At 41.3% G+C, this 16735-nt stretch overlaps 1 protein-coding gene across 1 annotated transcript in view; it reads right to left on the bottom strand.

The window, feature by feature from the left end:
* The window catches only part of LOC122559859 (chemokine-like protein TAFA-2), a 286549-nt gene that overhangs the window by 144630 nt on the left and 125184 nt on the right, over nucleotides 1-16735 (bottom strand). The window contains exon 3 of the mRNA XM_043709983.1: nucleotides 11802-11884. Coding sequence (XP_043565918.1) covers nucleotides 11802-11883 — 82 coding nt within the window. The 5' untranslated portion in view covers nucleotide 11884. The remainder of the gene's footprint in view (nucleotides 1-11801; nucleotides 11885-16735) is intronic.

Below are 16735 nucleotides of genomic sequence, written 5' to 3'. Positions count from 1 at the left end.
GAGGCAGCGACACTACCATTGCACCACAAGACACCCAGAAGTGCACTGTACAGTCTCATTGGCAACAGCTGCTGAATGTCATATCAGGATGCACTGGTTACAAAGGCTCAACAAAGTCTCTCCTTCCTCAGGCAGCTGAGGAAATTTGGCATGACAGCGAATACCCTTGCCAATTTTTATAATCGAGAATGTTCTGTCTGATGTATCACTACCTGGTATGGCAACTGTACCATTCAAGATCGGAGATTACAGAGAGTGGTGAACTCGGCCTGGACAATCACAAAGGCCAACCTCTTATCTATAGAATCCATCTACCAGGCCCACTGTCAAGGAAAGGCCACCAGCATTCTCAAAGATCCATCCCACCCTGGCAATGCTTTTCTACAAACTCTACCATCAAGGAGAAGGTACTGAAGCCTGAACACACGCACCAGCCAGTTTCGAAACAGTTTCTACCCTAATGTGGTTAGAGTACTGAATGGACTCACAAACTCTTAACATTCGCCTGTACCTGTGTTTTTGTTTTTGCCGCTGTTTACCTATTATTTACTATCTATGCTACTTAACTCTGTGATCTGCCTGTATTGCTCGCAAGACAAAGCTTTTCACTATGTCTTGGTACACGTGACATTAATTCAATTCAATTCAATTCCGTTTCTCTGCCGAAGGTGAGAAGCCCAAGTCATTTTTGGAGGTTTGCATTCTACCTACAGAAGTAATTAATTATTTTGCTTCATTGTTAATTTTAAGAACCTCCATACACACAGATATGGAGTTATTAACATGGAATTTCCCTTCTCAGCCACAAATGGAAGCAGATGAACAGCCCCTGTCCAGGCTGATTACTGACCTCTCTGAATAAAAAGGTCCCCCGTGGTGCAACTAATTGGAACACTTGGTGAACCTTCAATCACTGTGCTTTCCGGCTGTGTTTTAAAACTATAAAACTATACAGAGCACAGCTTTGTAAATCTTAAGAACCTTTTGAACGCATAGAGAATGTTGAAAATAATAGTTGATTTGTGCTAGAGCAATCATTAATAAATATTTGGAAGGGATCAAAGTAAACATTTGCTCTAAATTTGAAGGTTTTGTATCAATATGTCCCACCCTATGGTTTTCTGGAGCGAGACAATTTATGATATTATAATGTTCTCAGATGCTGCCTTACCCACTGTGCTTTTCCAGGACCACCCTCTCGACTCTTATTATGATGTACTTTGTTTTAAATATATTTTATGCAAAAGTGCGTGTAGTTGCATAAAGTATATTCTGGTATGTACAAAGGTCTGTGACCCTTATTTCAAAATATTCATCGACCATGAAATTACCTTCTTGTTCCCTAACCTTTTTTCCCAGATGTGATATTTTCAAAAATACCTTGTGGTATGTGCCACCTCTATCCTTTGCGTTGCTGGGTAAGAATTGTTTGGGGTAAGTTGCTGCCACCAGTCATTCTCAGCCTTCCGTTAAATATAAGGTATTGCATTTTGGTTAAACAAACAAGCACTGAGTCACCATGCTGCCCTGGTTTATAGGCTGGAGCATAGGAGATTGAAGGGGGAGCTTATTGAGGTTTATAAAAACGAGAGGCACACATAAGGGAATGTAGACCTGCTTTTATAGTTAATGGTAGGGTCCTAGGGAGTATTGTTGAACAGAGAGACCTAAGGGTTCTGGTACATAGTTTTTTGAAAGTTACATCGCAGGTGGACGGGGAGATTAAGAATGAATTCAGCACTCTTGCCTTCATTGCTCACACTGTTGGGTAGAGAAGTTAGTTGGGAGATCTTATTGAGGTTGTACAGGATGTTGATGAGGCCACTTTTGGAGTACTGTGTGCCATTCTGGTCACCCTGCTATAGGAAGAATATTAGTAAATCAGAGAGGGTTCAGAAAAGATTTGCCAGAACGTTGCTGGGAACGGTGGGTTTCAGTCATAAAGAGAGGCTGGATAGATGGGGACTTTTTTCACTCGAACATAGGAGGTGACATTATAGTGATTTATAAAAATGAGGGATATGGATAAGGTGAATAGAAAAAGGTCTTTTCCCCAGGCTGGGGGACTTCAAAATTAGGGGCCATAGTTTTAAGTTGAGAGGAGAAAGATTTAGTAGGGACCTGTGGGGTAACGTTTTCACACAGAGGGTGGTTCATATGTGGAATAAGCTGCCAGAGGAAGTGGTAGAAGCAGGACCAGTTACAACATTTAAATGACATTTGGTCAGGTACGTGCATGGGAAAGGTTTAGAGGGATATGACCCAAACACAGGCAAGTGTGACTAGTTTAGTTTGGAAAACATGGTTGGCATGGACGAGTTGGACTGAAGGGACTGTTTCCATGCTGTATGACTCTATGACTCTAGTCTTTGCATCTATCTGGTAATTATTAACACAGAATAAATCATCGTAGACTATCGTCAGATAAGATATTGTTTTTAGCATGTTCGTAATAATTACAACTACACTTCAGGTATAGTGACTCGGACCCTTGGGAGCTGATACAGATATATCTGCACCCCCCCAGGAAAATTCCAATCACCTCATCTCCATCCACCAACTATGTGTAAGATCAGCAGAATGGGTAAGACAATGTAACATGAACATTAATCCCTTCATCTTATACAACAATATTAAGTCTGTCTTCTCTCCACAGATGCTTCCAGCTTGAGAGAAAGACAACTAGAAACAAGTATCATTATTTTATCTGTTCATGCGCAGACTCTGAAACAAATATACTATCACATAACTGAAGAGAAAGGAAATCCTGTGCCTTGACAAACCCCATAAAAGCAGGTCTACATACCCGTATCTATGCCCCTCATTTTTATAAACCTCGATAAGTTCACCCTTCAATCCCCGATGCTCCAGTCTATAAGCCAGGGCAGCATGGTGACTCAGTGGTTAGCACTAGTGTCTCACAGCACCAGGGACCCAGGTATCATTTCAGCCTTGGATGACTGTTGGTGTGGAATTTGTACTTTCTGCCCATGTCTGCATGGGTTTCCTCCAGATGCTCTGATTTCCCCCACCATCCAAAGATGTGCAGGTTCATTGGATTAGCCGTGCTAAATTGCCCATAGCGTCCAGGGATGTGCAGGTTGGGTGGGTTAGCCATGGGAAATGTAGAGTTACAGGGTAGAGGGTGTGGGTCTGGGTGGGATTTTCTCGAGGTGCTGAATGGCCTGCTTCCATACTGTAGGGATCCTATCATTACGCAGTTGGTCGTTTGAAATAACCTTGCATTTTCCAAGTCCTAAACCCTCAGCTTCTATTGTACGTGTCGCCATAGTCTTACCAGACCATAGGGGCTGCTCTCTTATTGGAGAGAAGTAACTGGTGGTGATTTGACCTGAGGCCCACCAGACTTTAGGCGAGGGAAGAGGTTGAGAAGGAGAGTCCTTGATGGTAACCTCAAACTGGTGTTTGGAATTGAATCCACGCTGTTGGATCACACTGCGCTGCAAACCAACAATCCAGCCAGCTGAGCTAAACCAATTCCCTCAGCTTCTATTAATCATACACTAGTAATGCATCATCCATAAATCTCAAACTGCAGAAACAACACTTAGTATTAAAGGTCTCTTCTAAAATCGCACAGGCACAAGTTCTGTTAAGGTGTGGAACACTACCTAGTGCTTACCTTGGTGATGAAGAGAATTGTTTGAATACCTTAACATTAGTACTACCTACTTGTAGGATCACCCAACATGGGCCACAGGCTGCAGTCCTTAATACCATCTGTTGTAAACAAAGATTACAGAAACAGTACACTGGGCACAGATTATTTTATATAATACCACCTTTCCCCTAGCTGCCATCAGTTCTGGACTCATAACATTAAGTCTGTCTTCTCTCCACAGATGCTGCCAGACCTGCTGAGTTTCTCCGGCAATTTCTGTTTTTCTGTGTTATAGATTTTTTTGATGCCTTGCTGCTTGACACCTGTTAATTACAGCCAGCGCCTGCTGTGCTGTAAGGACATGATTCAATGAAAGACTTGTTCATGGTAACACCAGTACTGGCACAGGAAATGATCAATAGGTTTGAAAATAGGTTTGAAATTCTGCCTTAATGAAAAGCAGAAGAGTGTCTCCTTTCCTCCTGTAATTAATTCCAACTGTGGAAGTAAGCAGTTTTTAGAAAAGGTGCAATTCATGACAAATGCAATTTTGTTAGTGACTCATTACTTAAAAAAGAAAGAGGAATGCTCCTGTATGTCACCTAAAGGGGAATCTCAAAAACCACAGCATTCAGTTTAAAACATATGCTTGTAATTCATATGTTTAAAACAGCAGACATTGCTGAATGCAATTTAATTTCACAGTGTATCCGAACCCCATAATTTGCTGATTGCTTTGTTATCATTTCCAATTCCTGCATTTTCCATGCAGCATTTGATTAAATACAGCCACATTGAATACAGTCTGACTGCCACCTATTTAACCACACAGTAAACAGCAGAAATCACAGGAAAGGGAAATCAGGCTGGGACTCTTTCCCATCCAGAAGAGAAGCAATAGGGGTGGCCTGGTAGAGATGTCTGATTTTATGAAGGAGTTTGAAGGTGTGGATGTCAAGAACATGTTTCCAGTTGTGGTGTGTGTCAAACTTGGGGCTGTAAATATAAGGCCATTTTTACCAAGTCAAATTAGGAATTCACTAACACATTGAATTGAATGAGCTTTATTGTCAAATGTACTCAAATGAGTACAATGAAAAATTTATAGGTCACCACTTACAGTGCCATCTTAAAGGCAGATTCAATCTATCAGCTGTACAATGACCTGGCTTTTATGGGTTTTGTTAACACACATTCCCTCCTCTTCTGTTATGTATTAATATATTTGTTTAAGGGTCTGCACATGAACAGATATAATAATGATAAAAAGATACAACTTCTTCAGTTACAGAGTAACAATGTCACCAACACATGGCACCATCTTAGGTATAAAGTACCTTGGTACAATCATTAGTTATAGAATCGAAAAATGAGGAAATAAAAGTTACACAACAGCTACAGATATTATGACCATAGATCAGAAAAACAAGAAGCATCATTGGAAAGACAAACAGCACATCATTTGCATCACATGGTGCAACTTAAGTGGGTAAAGAGAGAAAAGGATATGCAGACGTGTTCAGGTGAAGATGTGGGTAGAAGATTATGTGCAATCAGCGAAAGTTTAATATAATTCAATATGATTTACTTCATTCTTTGATGGGATGTAGGCACCACTGGCAAGACCAACATTTGCAGCCCATCTCTCACTGCCCTTGGACTGAGTGGCTTGCTTAGTCTTTTGAGAGAGCAGTTAAGAACCAATCACATTACAATGGGTCTGGAGTCACGTGTAGGCCAGATTTCCTTTGTTAAATGGCATTAGTGAACCACTTGGCATTTTAAAATGGGCATGGTCACCTAACTGAGACTAGTTTTCAATTCTAGATTTTTATTAACTAAATTTTAAACTCCACAGGCTGCTATGATGGGGTATGAACTCTTGTCTCCAGAACATTAACCGTGGGCCTCTGGATTACCAGTCCAGTAACATTACCAGTTTAATGTCATCTCTCCCTGAATATTAATATTATTTTAACATTCATCATTTCAAACTTGAAAATATAGTATTCTTTATATTAATAAATCCCACAAATACAGCAGGGAGCACCAGAGGAATTTTTTTTAATCAGATCTTTCAGAACTTTTCGATTTTGTTTCCTGACTGAGCACATTGGCTTTAAATGGTGGTCAAATACTTTTGCATTATTCAATGACTGGCAGTGAGCTTTTGCTACTAGGTGCAGGATTAGAATTCCGTGCATGTTGGTACAGGTGGAGGGCACAGATATTAATCTGAGTTTAGGTAAAATGAGCAATGCCCACTGCATAACAGATTTATTTCATCTCTCCATTTCTGCTCGAGCTGAATGACCCAGTGTATTTCGATTCATTGCTGATCAAATTCTCACAGACTTGCAAATAACCATAACAGCAGGTTTGTCTTGATGGGTCTTGCTCTGATCCTATGTTCTGCGGCTGTGAGCTGAAGGATAAAGAGAAGTGCCTTTCCTTTTACAAACCAGGGCTTCCCAGAGTAATTCTCAGCTAACCAAATGCTACTAAAGTGAAGTCATTATTGTAATTTGGCAAACATGGTAGCCATTTTACACACAGCAAGCTCCCATTTTAGCAATGACATAATGACCACATAACCTGCTTTGTTAACATTTTTGTCAAGAAAGCAGACCTAACATTTTGAATCTGATAACCAAAAAACATGAAATCTGCTTTCTACCCAAAATGCTGTCAGACCCACTGAGTTTCTCCAGCAATTTATGTTTATGTTTCAGATCTTCAGCATCTTTATTTTATTAAAGTATATCTGGATCCTGTTAACATTCACTTGCCCCAATGGACCCTGCCCATGTCCTTGATCAACATCCACTCGCTCCTCTGGGGAAAAGGGAGTAGGAAGCACATGATCTGAATTAGAGAGACACACAGTTTAAGGAAGGTTGACAGAGTTTCCAAATAAAGATTAGATTACTTACAGATTGGAAAGAGGCCCTTCAGCCCAACAAGTCCACACCGACCCGCCGAAGCGAACCCCACCCAGACCCATTCCCCTGCATTTACCCCTGCACCTAACACTACGGGCAATTTAGCGTGGCCAATTCACCTAACCTGCACATTTTTGGACTGTGGGAGGAAACCGGAGCACCCGGAGGAAACCCACGCCTGAGGCGGGAATTGAACACGGGTCTCTGGCGCTGTGAGGCAGCAGTGCTAACCACTGTGCCACCGTGCCACCCGAAGGGATCAAGGTTATGGAGATCGAAAGACGTGGATGAGCCCCACAAAATCGACACTCCCCTCCAGTATAATTTCACTTTCTCCACTCCTATTAACCCCCTCTCCTCCCCCAATTGACCTCCCTCCCTCCCATAGTCAACCCTTCCCTCCTTCACAATGAACACTCCTCCAATTGGCCGTCCTTCCCAACACCCCCACTCCCATTTGATTAGCCTCAACATCCAGAACATGACCTCCTTAGGCATGCAGGAATGTCGAGTTGAGGTTAAAGCCTGATCAGGCATGATCTCATTGAATGTCGCAGGAGGCTTGAAGGGCCTATCCTTGTTCCTTCTTCATATAACTGTATCCCCCAATTCTACTATCTCCCATCAGGGGAAATATCCTTGCAGCATCAGGGCAGCACAGTAACACATGGTTAGCACGCTGCTTCACAGTGTCAGGGGCCTGGGTTTGATACTGGCCTTGGGTGAAGTTTGCGTGTTCTCCATGTGGCTGCATGGGTCTCCACTCACAGTCCAAAGATGTGCAGTTTGGATGGATTGACCTTGTTAAGCATTGACATGTAGTGTGCGGGGTTGGTCTGGATGGGATGCTCTTCAGAGGGTCAGTCAGATTTGATGGGCCGAATTGCCTCTTTTTGAACTGCAGTGATCCACTTTGTCAATTCTATTCAGAATCTCACCTCTCATTTTTCTAACCTTCAATCAGTACATGTCCAGGTTGTTTATCCTGCCCGAAACGTCGATTCTCCTTCTGCTTTGATGCTGCCCGACCTGCTGCGCTTTTCCAGCAACACATTTTTAAGCTCTGATCCACAGCATCTGCAGTCCTCACTTTCTTCATAAGACAATGCCATTGACCCCAGAATCATTTCAGCAAAACACCTCTTCACTGCAATTGTATCTAACGTTGTGTATTTGTGCATACAACCAGAATATATATGCAAATAATAAAATTAACTTTGTCTTTCTGTATTCCTGTAATCTTTGATAATCTTTCGTCTCCTTAGTAATCAAGAATCTATCTACCTCAGCTGTAAAAATACTTAAAGACTCTGGATACACTACCTTTTGAGGAAGGCAATTCTAAAGATTCACAACCCTCTGAGAGAAATGTTTCCTCATCTATTTTAAACAGGAAACCCCTTATTTTTAAATTATGATCCCCTACTTTTAGATTCTCCCATAAGGGGAAACATCCTTCTCACATTCATCTTGTCAAGTCCTCTCAGTCACCTCTGACACTTCTAAACTCCAGAGACACAGGACTAACAGGATTAAGTCCTCCAGCTTAATCTGTAAGTAAGGAGTAGCCAGTGCAACAGGATAAACACCAGAACAAACGAATTGAAACAACCAGTATGAGATTCTCAGGACATTAGCAACACAGAAAAGTGAGGATAAATTTTACAGATTTGTGCAGCAATCACTGTTTACTAATGCTAACCGAGTAACTCACATCACCGTGACGATAAGCCATTGATCGCTCGTGAAATAGCCATGTCATCAGAACCATTTTCTGAGAGAAAATCTTTGTTTTAAGAAACTGGGGTGGGGGTGAAAGTGAATGTAGCAGTGGAAAGTCCAATCCAACAGCACCAGACAAGGACGGTCAAATTATTGGCATAAAGAGGGTAACCAAAGAAGTATCCAGAAATTGAAATGAGATGTACGGTCACTAACACCAGCTGCAAATTAGCTGGGTGTTGTAAATGGCCATGATCATCAGTCCGTAATGAGTCCAAATAACCTTTCGTTGAGTGTAGCCTTGCATTAAGTAACAGGTCCACTATATGCTGTGAGTCTGACATTCCTCATCCAAGCATTGATCCTCGTAGTTTCCTTCTGAAACATGAAGCAGTTATGCTGCCCAGTGAAGGCTTTAGTCTATATTTTCCCAACATGCACTGGCAAAGGACAAGATTCCTCATCTCCCAGTAGCACCACGTGAGAAGGTTACAAGACCTGATGAGATCCAATAGCTATGTTTATCGAGTTTGGAGAAGATTTGTAGCTCAGGTTGAGGTTCTAGATGTAAGTTTGCTCGTTGAACTGAAAACAAACCTTCCAGCTCCGCAAGCAATCTTACATCCAGCTATGTTTATGTTCTCTTGATTTTTCAATTGTTGGTTTATTCAAACATAAGAGCTTCTTTATAATTATTTCATATAGGATCTGGGGTTAGTCATGGGTTAAACTTTCCTTTGGGCCTGGCATCTTCTGATGAGGTTTGTTCAAGAGTTCTCTGCTGAACAGGAATAAAGCTAACAACAGCACCCCCTGTGGGTGTTCCCATCAAACAGCGACATCACGTGAACCGAATCAGAATTCCTCTTTAGCCGACGTGTCTGTCATAAACATTGCCCAAGCACATCATCAACACCTTCTTACAAATTCTTTTAAAGTGTTACTTTGTAGATACTTGAAAGAAAGGCAGAAGATATGCACTGCAGATGCAGTATTGTGTAGTTAACATTCATTGTCACAAATTCAAGACTTCCTTTCAAAGCATAAAAATTAGTCAACCTATAATATTATTATACCTCAGCTTAGGCCATTCAGCCCTTCAAGACTGTTCCACCATTCCGTTTTCTTTTATTCATTCATAAGATGAGGCCATCGCTGGCTAGCCTTGTATTCACTGTCGCTCCCAGAGGAATTTTTAGAGTCAACCACATTGCTGTGGTCTGGAGTCACATATAGGCCAGAACAGATAAGGAAGGCAGTTTCCTTCCCTAAAGGACATCAGTGAACCAGAGGGCTTTTCCCAACAATCGACAGTGGCTTCATGGTTATCGTTAGACTTTTAATTCCAGATTTTTATTGAACTCAAATTCCACCATCTGCTGTGGCAGAATTCAAACTGACATCCCCAGAATATTACCTGGGACTCTGGATTAACAGTCCAGTGCCAATACCACTAGGTCACTACCTCCCCAACTTAGATCATGTTTGACCTGCACCCTAAGTCTATTCACTCACCTTGACTCCATGTATTCTTGGAGACAAAAAGAAACTGTTGAGTTTGAAATTAAAGTGAAAATGGTTCTGGCCCTGGGGAAGTGCTGCCCTATTTGAGATACCAATGTCTGTTTGGAGACCCGATGTCTGTTCTGAAGGTACCCGGGACTCTCAACTCTCACCCAGTAAATGCCTAATTGGCACTAAATCAGGTTGGAGATGCATTGAATGGCAGCAGTTGTAACCAATTCACAATGTGTGAACTGCCCCACTGCTACAATTATTAAAATTAGGCTTTACAGTCTCAAACTGGGATCCTGACTACTTTCTGAAAGCAGTAAATGACATCAAACAAAGAAAATTCACAAATTCTTAGAACTGAGCTCTGTTTCAATCATTGATGATACTTTTCATCTTTGAGCCATTTTCTGATCTTCAACAGAGTTGCTGAAAACAGATTTTCTAACTGGGTGTTTCTTGGCAAATCAGTACTGCATTTTTCAATATTTTATTAATCCAAAAATGTAAACAACAAAGTCCTGATGGTTGGAGTTTTGAGTTCAGGATCTAGTTGATTTGCTCAACAGCCTTATAATGGTCAGTCCCTTACACTGAAGGGGTGAAAATATATGGGCTGGTTGGCATGCACTAGAAAGCCCCAATCCAAATGGCCTTTCCCTACAGGGAGCATGGGGCTAGTGATAATATTTTCTACTAGGTCTTACATTAACATTGAATGATGGGTGCCAAGCTCCTACCCAACACCTCTATAACCTGATCCCTCACCTTCACCTGGTCTGGTCTACCTGAGACTCCAGGTGCACAGCAACTGAAGAATCGAAAGTAGACATCATACTGGACTTGAACTGCTAACTCGGTTTCTTTCTCCACAGATGTTGCCAGACCTGCTGAGTTTGTCTATCATTCTCTGTATTTGCACAGCGATGTGGTTGACTCTGAAATGCTTTCCAAAATGACCTAGCAAGCCACTCAGTTGTATCTACAGCCACAGAAAAGCCTGATGGATCACCCAGGACTGGGTAAGGCTCCAGAAATGGCAACGGCAGGCACAGCTCTGCCAAACCTCCTTACTAACGTCTGCAGACGAATTCCAGAACTGATAGGGCTGACCCCCAGGCTAGTTAAACAATGGCCTGACATAGCTATTCTCAGGGAAACATACATTATACATAGTCCCAGACAACACTATTACAATCTCCCATCGACCAAACGTGTCAGCACGGTGATACACAGTTGGGAATGAACTGTCCTAGAACTGTCCTCAACATTGACTCTGAACCCCCTGGCATCAGGGGAAACATGGGTAAGGAAGTTTCCTGTTAAATACAACCCACCACTCTTCCTCAGCAGATAATACAGTTCTTCTCCACGTTGAACACCACTTAGAAGATGCACTGTATGTTCAGGGTACAGAATATACTCTGGTTGGGACCTACAATCTTCTTCACCAAAAGAGTGGATCAACATCACTATTGACCAAGCTGGATGAAGGACACAGTTACTCGGCACTGATTACACACATAGACAGCAACAGATCAAGAAGGCAGTTCACCACCAATTTCTCAACTGAGAAATGGGAAATAAATGCAGGACGAGCCAGCAATTCCCACATCCTGTGAATGAACATTTTTAAAAAATCTAGCAACCATAAGTGCCATTCAAAATATAAACTTGCAATACAACCAGCAGAGTTTAAGTTAACATATTTATAGTTTGTTTACTAGCTCGAGATTCGCAACACCTAGACTGAAGCTGATGGAGGGAAAATAAACTAATTAGGTTGATTTAAGTGAATTAATTTTGGTCAATACCATCAAGATTTTATTTGGCACTTGAAGAGATTCTTAATTTCATAGCAAATTTCAGCATTATTAAAATAAATTGTGCCATTTATTTTTCTATTTGTTATCTATTTGTGAACTTGGAGTTCTGTGGGATCAGGCAATTGACTTTGATACAATTGAAACATAGAAAAGTTGACAGTATGAAATAATCCATACCTTTATGATGGTTTGCAGCTGATAGCAATTTTCCCCAAAGGGTTATCACACATATGATAAGTAGCAGTGTCCCTTTAACCATCCTATTAAAAAGAACAGAGATCATTGCTTACAGTTGATTGTACCTTTTGGGATATACTGTAACAAATAATCAATTCACAATACATTACAAATCATTCAACATTGGTAAATAATGAAGCATAATAGCACACAATTATAAACTTTACGATTCCCTGGCATTTCATAATTTTAGTCCGATGGCAAAGCAATAAACTGTCAGTCGTCAACTTGTGAAATTATTGAGTCCTAAAATAACAATTATTTCATTCATTTACAACTGAACACTTGGGATAATGTTCAAATCTATGGACCCTGTGTGGGAAAGTGGGGCGAGTGTGGATAGTATTATGTTACTCGACGGGCTGTAGGTCCTCTTTCATACAGTAAGATTCTGTGATACTACGGACTACCAGACAGACACGATTCTAGAGGGCTTGGTGCAGCCTGAAGACTGCAAGTTTAGGAAAGGTTATAGTTGGTCTTGTTGAATTGTATCTGTACAAGTGTGATCTCTTTTCCTTTAAGTACTTCAGCATGCAGGTGAAAACTGGAACCAGGCATTTAATGGGAAGCAAGCTCAAGGGAGAAGTGGCATTTCTCATTAAGCATGTCTTGTTTGTAGCTCAGGAATAAGCAGGCTTCCTTCAGCTAAGAAACCTAACACATGCACTGCCAAGTGATTTCAATTTTCCCCGATACATAACACCCATAGTGTCAGAGGAGCTCATTAATCAGCCTTTGTTATCTGAAATGAAACTCCAGTCAGTTATTCTACTCAGATTAATTATGTACAAAAAATGATGCTGTAGCCAGATCTCCCATGTTAAAACAGCTTATAAATGAAAATGTATCATATTCCTAAGCCAATATTACTGTAAAGACATCAATTAGAATATGAGTCCTCTTTGATGCCTGGAACTTCAGACATTTAAATTGTCACAAACTTAATTTCATCATTCAAATGAAAATTGAAATGTGATGTACATGTCGACAACTTCGCACTTTTGTACCCCACAGCTTTAGGAATTGAGAGATACCTGAGTACATAATGCAAGGTTGGCACTACAGAGCAGTAGTGCAGGAGCCCTACACTATCTTATGTGCTGTCTTTCATTTGAGATATTAAAACCATGACTCTGACTGCTTTGTCAAGTGTAAGTAAAGAATTCCATGGCACTATACAAAGAAAAGCTGAGGAGTTCTTCCAAAGTCCTGGCCAATATTTATCCTCAAAATAGCTGCATTAAAAGAGATTATTTGGTCAATTGTCTTATTTCTGATGGTTGGAGCTTACTGTGTGCAAATTGGTTGCTGTTTTTCTTACACAGCAATGTGATAACACTGTAAAAATACTTAATTGTCACATTATTTAAGGTATTTCCTGAGATTGTGAAAGGTGTCATATTCAGCCTGTCAGATTGAAACCTAATGGAACACTGACAGGGAGTGGCACTGTGGGTGGCACATGGCTCAGTGGTTAGCACTGCTGCTTTACAGTATCAGGGACCTGGGTTTGGTTCCACCCTCAGGTGACTGTGTCAAGTTTGCACATTCACTCTGTATCTGTGTGGGTTTCAGCCGGGTGTTCCAGGTTCCTCCCACAGTCCAAAGCTGTGTAGGCTAGGTGGATTGACCATGCTAAATTGCACATAGTGTCCAGGGATGTACAGCATAGTTAGATTAGTCATGGAAAATGCAGTGTTTCAAGGGTAGGGGTGTGGGTGAGATGCTCTTCAGAGGGTTGATGTGGACTTGAAGGGCTGAATGACCTGCTTCCCCACTGTAGGGATTCAATTAAATTTCAAGATAATTCTTTCTCTCTGCCAAATATCCAGTTCCATTTTAATCGTTTTTCAATGTGAAGCACTGGCATTGGGAAAGGGCCTTTGAATAGAGCATGCAGAATCCAGCATGAATCACTATTTGGACGTTCCTGACCATCTTCAGGACAGTCAGTTCATTAGGAACTGCAGAGAGGTAATGAAATGGAGGTAAACATTCACTTGCAGTGTCCGGATGATATTCTGACAGAGCAAATTTCCGCAGTATTATAAAACCAACCACCCATGGAGCTATTGATGGAGATGATGGCCTAGTGGTGTTATCGTTGGGTTGTTAATCCAGAGACCCAGAAATGTTCAGGGAATCTGAGTTCAAATCATGTCTCAGCAGATGGTGGAATTTGAATTCAATTAAAATAATCTGGAATTAAGTGTCTAATGATGACTATGAAGCGATTGTCAGGAATAAACTCATCTGGTCCATTAATGCTCTTTAGGAAGGGAACCTGCTATCCTTACTGACAATACTGCACATGACTCCAGACCCACAGCAATGTGATTGACTCTTACCCACCCACTAGGAAATTATGGATGGGCAATAAATAAATACTGGCCTAATACTTTCCTTTTCCTGTGAAAGAGGTTTTATAATTCTATTCAATGTGCATCTCTCGAAAAACAGGCCATTGAGCTGAATTTCTGCTGATATCTCCTAAGTGTGGCATGTTCTGTTTGAATTTTATGAACAATGAGCTCTTGGTTTTTTTTAGATTAGATTCCCTACAGTGTGGAAACAGGCACTTCAGCCCAACCAGTCCACACTGACCCTCCGAACAGTAACCCACCCAGACCCATTTCCCTCTAACCAATGCACCTAACACTATGGGCAATTTAGCATGGCCAATTCACCTGACCTGCTCATCTTTGGACTGTGGGAGGAAACTGGAGCACCCGGAGGAACCCATGCAGACACGGGGAGAATGTACAAACTCCACACAGACAGTCACCCGAGGCCGGAATCGAACCTGGGATCCTGGCGCTGTGAGGCAGCAGTGCTAACCACTGAGCCACATTACCGCCCCAAATAGCTTTGTTAGCTTTATTAACCCTTTAAATCTGTATCCTTGATATGAGATAGAGGAGACTATCAGGAAAATGGATGTACAGGCGATACCCAATTTACAAACGTATAACTTATGAATGCTTGTCCTTACAAAGGCGGTCCCGTACAGGAGTGTATCAAAATTAAGGTGAAAGATCTGGCATACAAACTTTTTTTGTTCTTACAAATGGCTTTTACAATGCCCCGCATTGTGTTCCGACTTGCGTACAAATTAACCTGCAAACTCACTCAAGAACAGAATCTGTTTGCAACCCAAGGACTAACTGTACACAATGTAGCAGCGAGTTACTGCACAGCCTGGAACCTGTGCTGAAAACAAAACGTACTGGAGATCACAGCAGGTCAGGTAGCATTCATGGAAAGACAGCAAGCTAACATTTCGAGTCTAGATGACTCTTTATCAGAGCAGCCACCTCGACTTGAAATGTTAGCTTCCTTTCTCTCCATGCATGTTGCCTGACCTGCTGTGATCTCCAGCACTTTTTGTTTTCAGGACCAACTGTACATGGTCTTTGAAGCTTGACTGTACCTGTACTTCATGCCCCATGAACAAGTTCGATCATCACTTACCTACATCAGCATCTGCCTTTAAGTTTCCTGGTATACAATTGTGCAAATGTGCAAGTAGTCATTAGACCACTTTTATTTCAGCACCAAATAATAGGATCCTTGCAAAATTTTTAGCGTCTATGTAATACTGTAGCATGACAGTATCTTTTTAAAATCTTATTTTGTGCTTATTTGAGTATATAGGAAACAAAGCACTAATGCACTGAAAATATTGACAATGCTCTGGGGGAAAAGTAACCCAACTAACAAAGCACAGCTGATGCAATTGGCTTTTTTATAAATATACCCCCTCTTTGTGCTGTTTCCTTTCAAAAGAAACCCAGTGCACCTCATTCTGTATTTTGCTCACAGCCTCTGGGATTGGGGCATATTTTTACGTCTCAGAGAAGGACATATAGAGTTCAACAGAAAACCACAGACCTCAATCTTTGAGAGAGAAAAAAACAGCACACACTGTTGAACTTGTCAGTTTCAAGGGAAGAGCTGTACGAGTGTTAAACTCAAGATTTACTCTACATCTGAAAGTCTGAGCAGATTGTGGATCTTCAGAGAGGACTGAGGGGAGAACTAAACAAAGATATTTAAGATATGGAGGTGCCTGCGTTGGACTGCGTGGGCAAAGTCAGAAGTCACAAGGTTATAGTTCAACAGGTTTATTTGAAATCACAAGCTTTCGGAGCACTGTTCCTTCGTCACTTCACCTGACAGAGAAACAGTGCTCTGAAAGCTTGTGATTTCAAAGGTATTTAAAATTACCAGGGGTTTTAGTAACGAGGACACAAAGAGGATGTTTCCACTTAATTGTGCAGATTCCAACATTAAATGTTATAAAGATAACCCAGTGGGAAAACCTGAAGAAACATCTTTACGCAGTCTGGTTTGAATGTAAAACACAAAATCACAGGGAATAGTTGAGGTGAATAACATAGATGCATTTAAGGGGAAGCTGATTTAACATATAAGGGAGAAGGCCATAGAAGCTGAATAACTTATAGAATTATAGAGTCATAGACATATACAGCATGGAAACAGACCCTTTGGTTCAACTCGTCCATGCCGACCAGATATCCCAACCCAATATAGTCCCACCTGCCAGCACCTGGCCCATATCCTTCCAAACCCTTCCTATTCATATACCTATCTAGATGCCTGTTAAATGTTGAAATTGTACTAATCTCCACCACTTCCTCTGGCAGCTCATTCCATACACGTACCACCCTCTGCATGAAACGTTTGCCCCTTGCGTCTCTTTTATATTTTTCCCCTCTCACCCTAAACCTATGCCCTCTAGTTCTGGACTCCTCCACCCCAGGGAAAAGACTGTCTGTTTATCATATCCATGCCCCTCATGATTATAAGGTCACCCCTCAGCCTCCGACATTCCAAGGAAAACAGCCTTA

The sequence above is a fragment of the Chiloscyllium plagiosum genome, chromosome 19, assembly GCF_004010195.1.
Source record: "Chiloscyllium plagiosum isolate BGI_BamShark_2017 chromosome 19, ASM401019v2, whole genome shotgun sequence".
NCBI lineage: Eukaryota > Metazoa > Chordata > Chondrichthyes > Orectolobiformes > Hemiscylliidae > Chiloscyllium > Chiloscyllium plagiosum.
The sequence above is the reverse complement of the archived record's forward strand: the minus strand, read 5'-3'. Positions and strand labels throughout refer to the sequence as shown.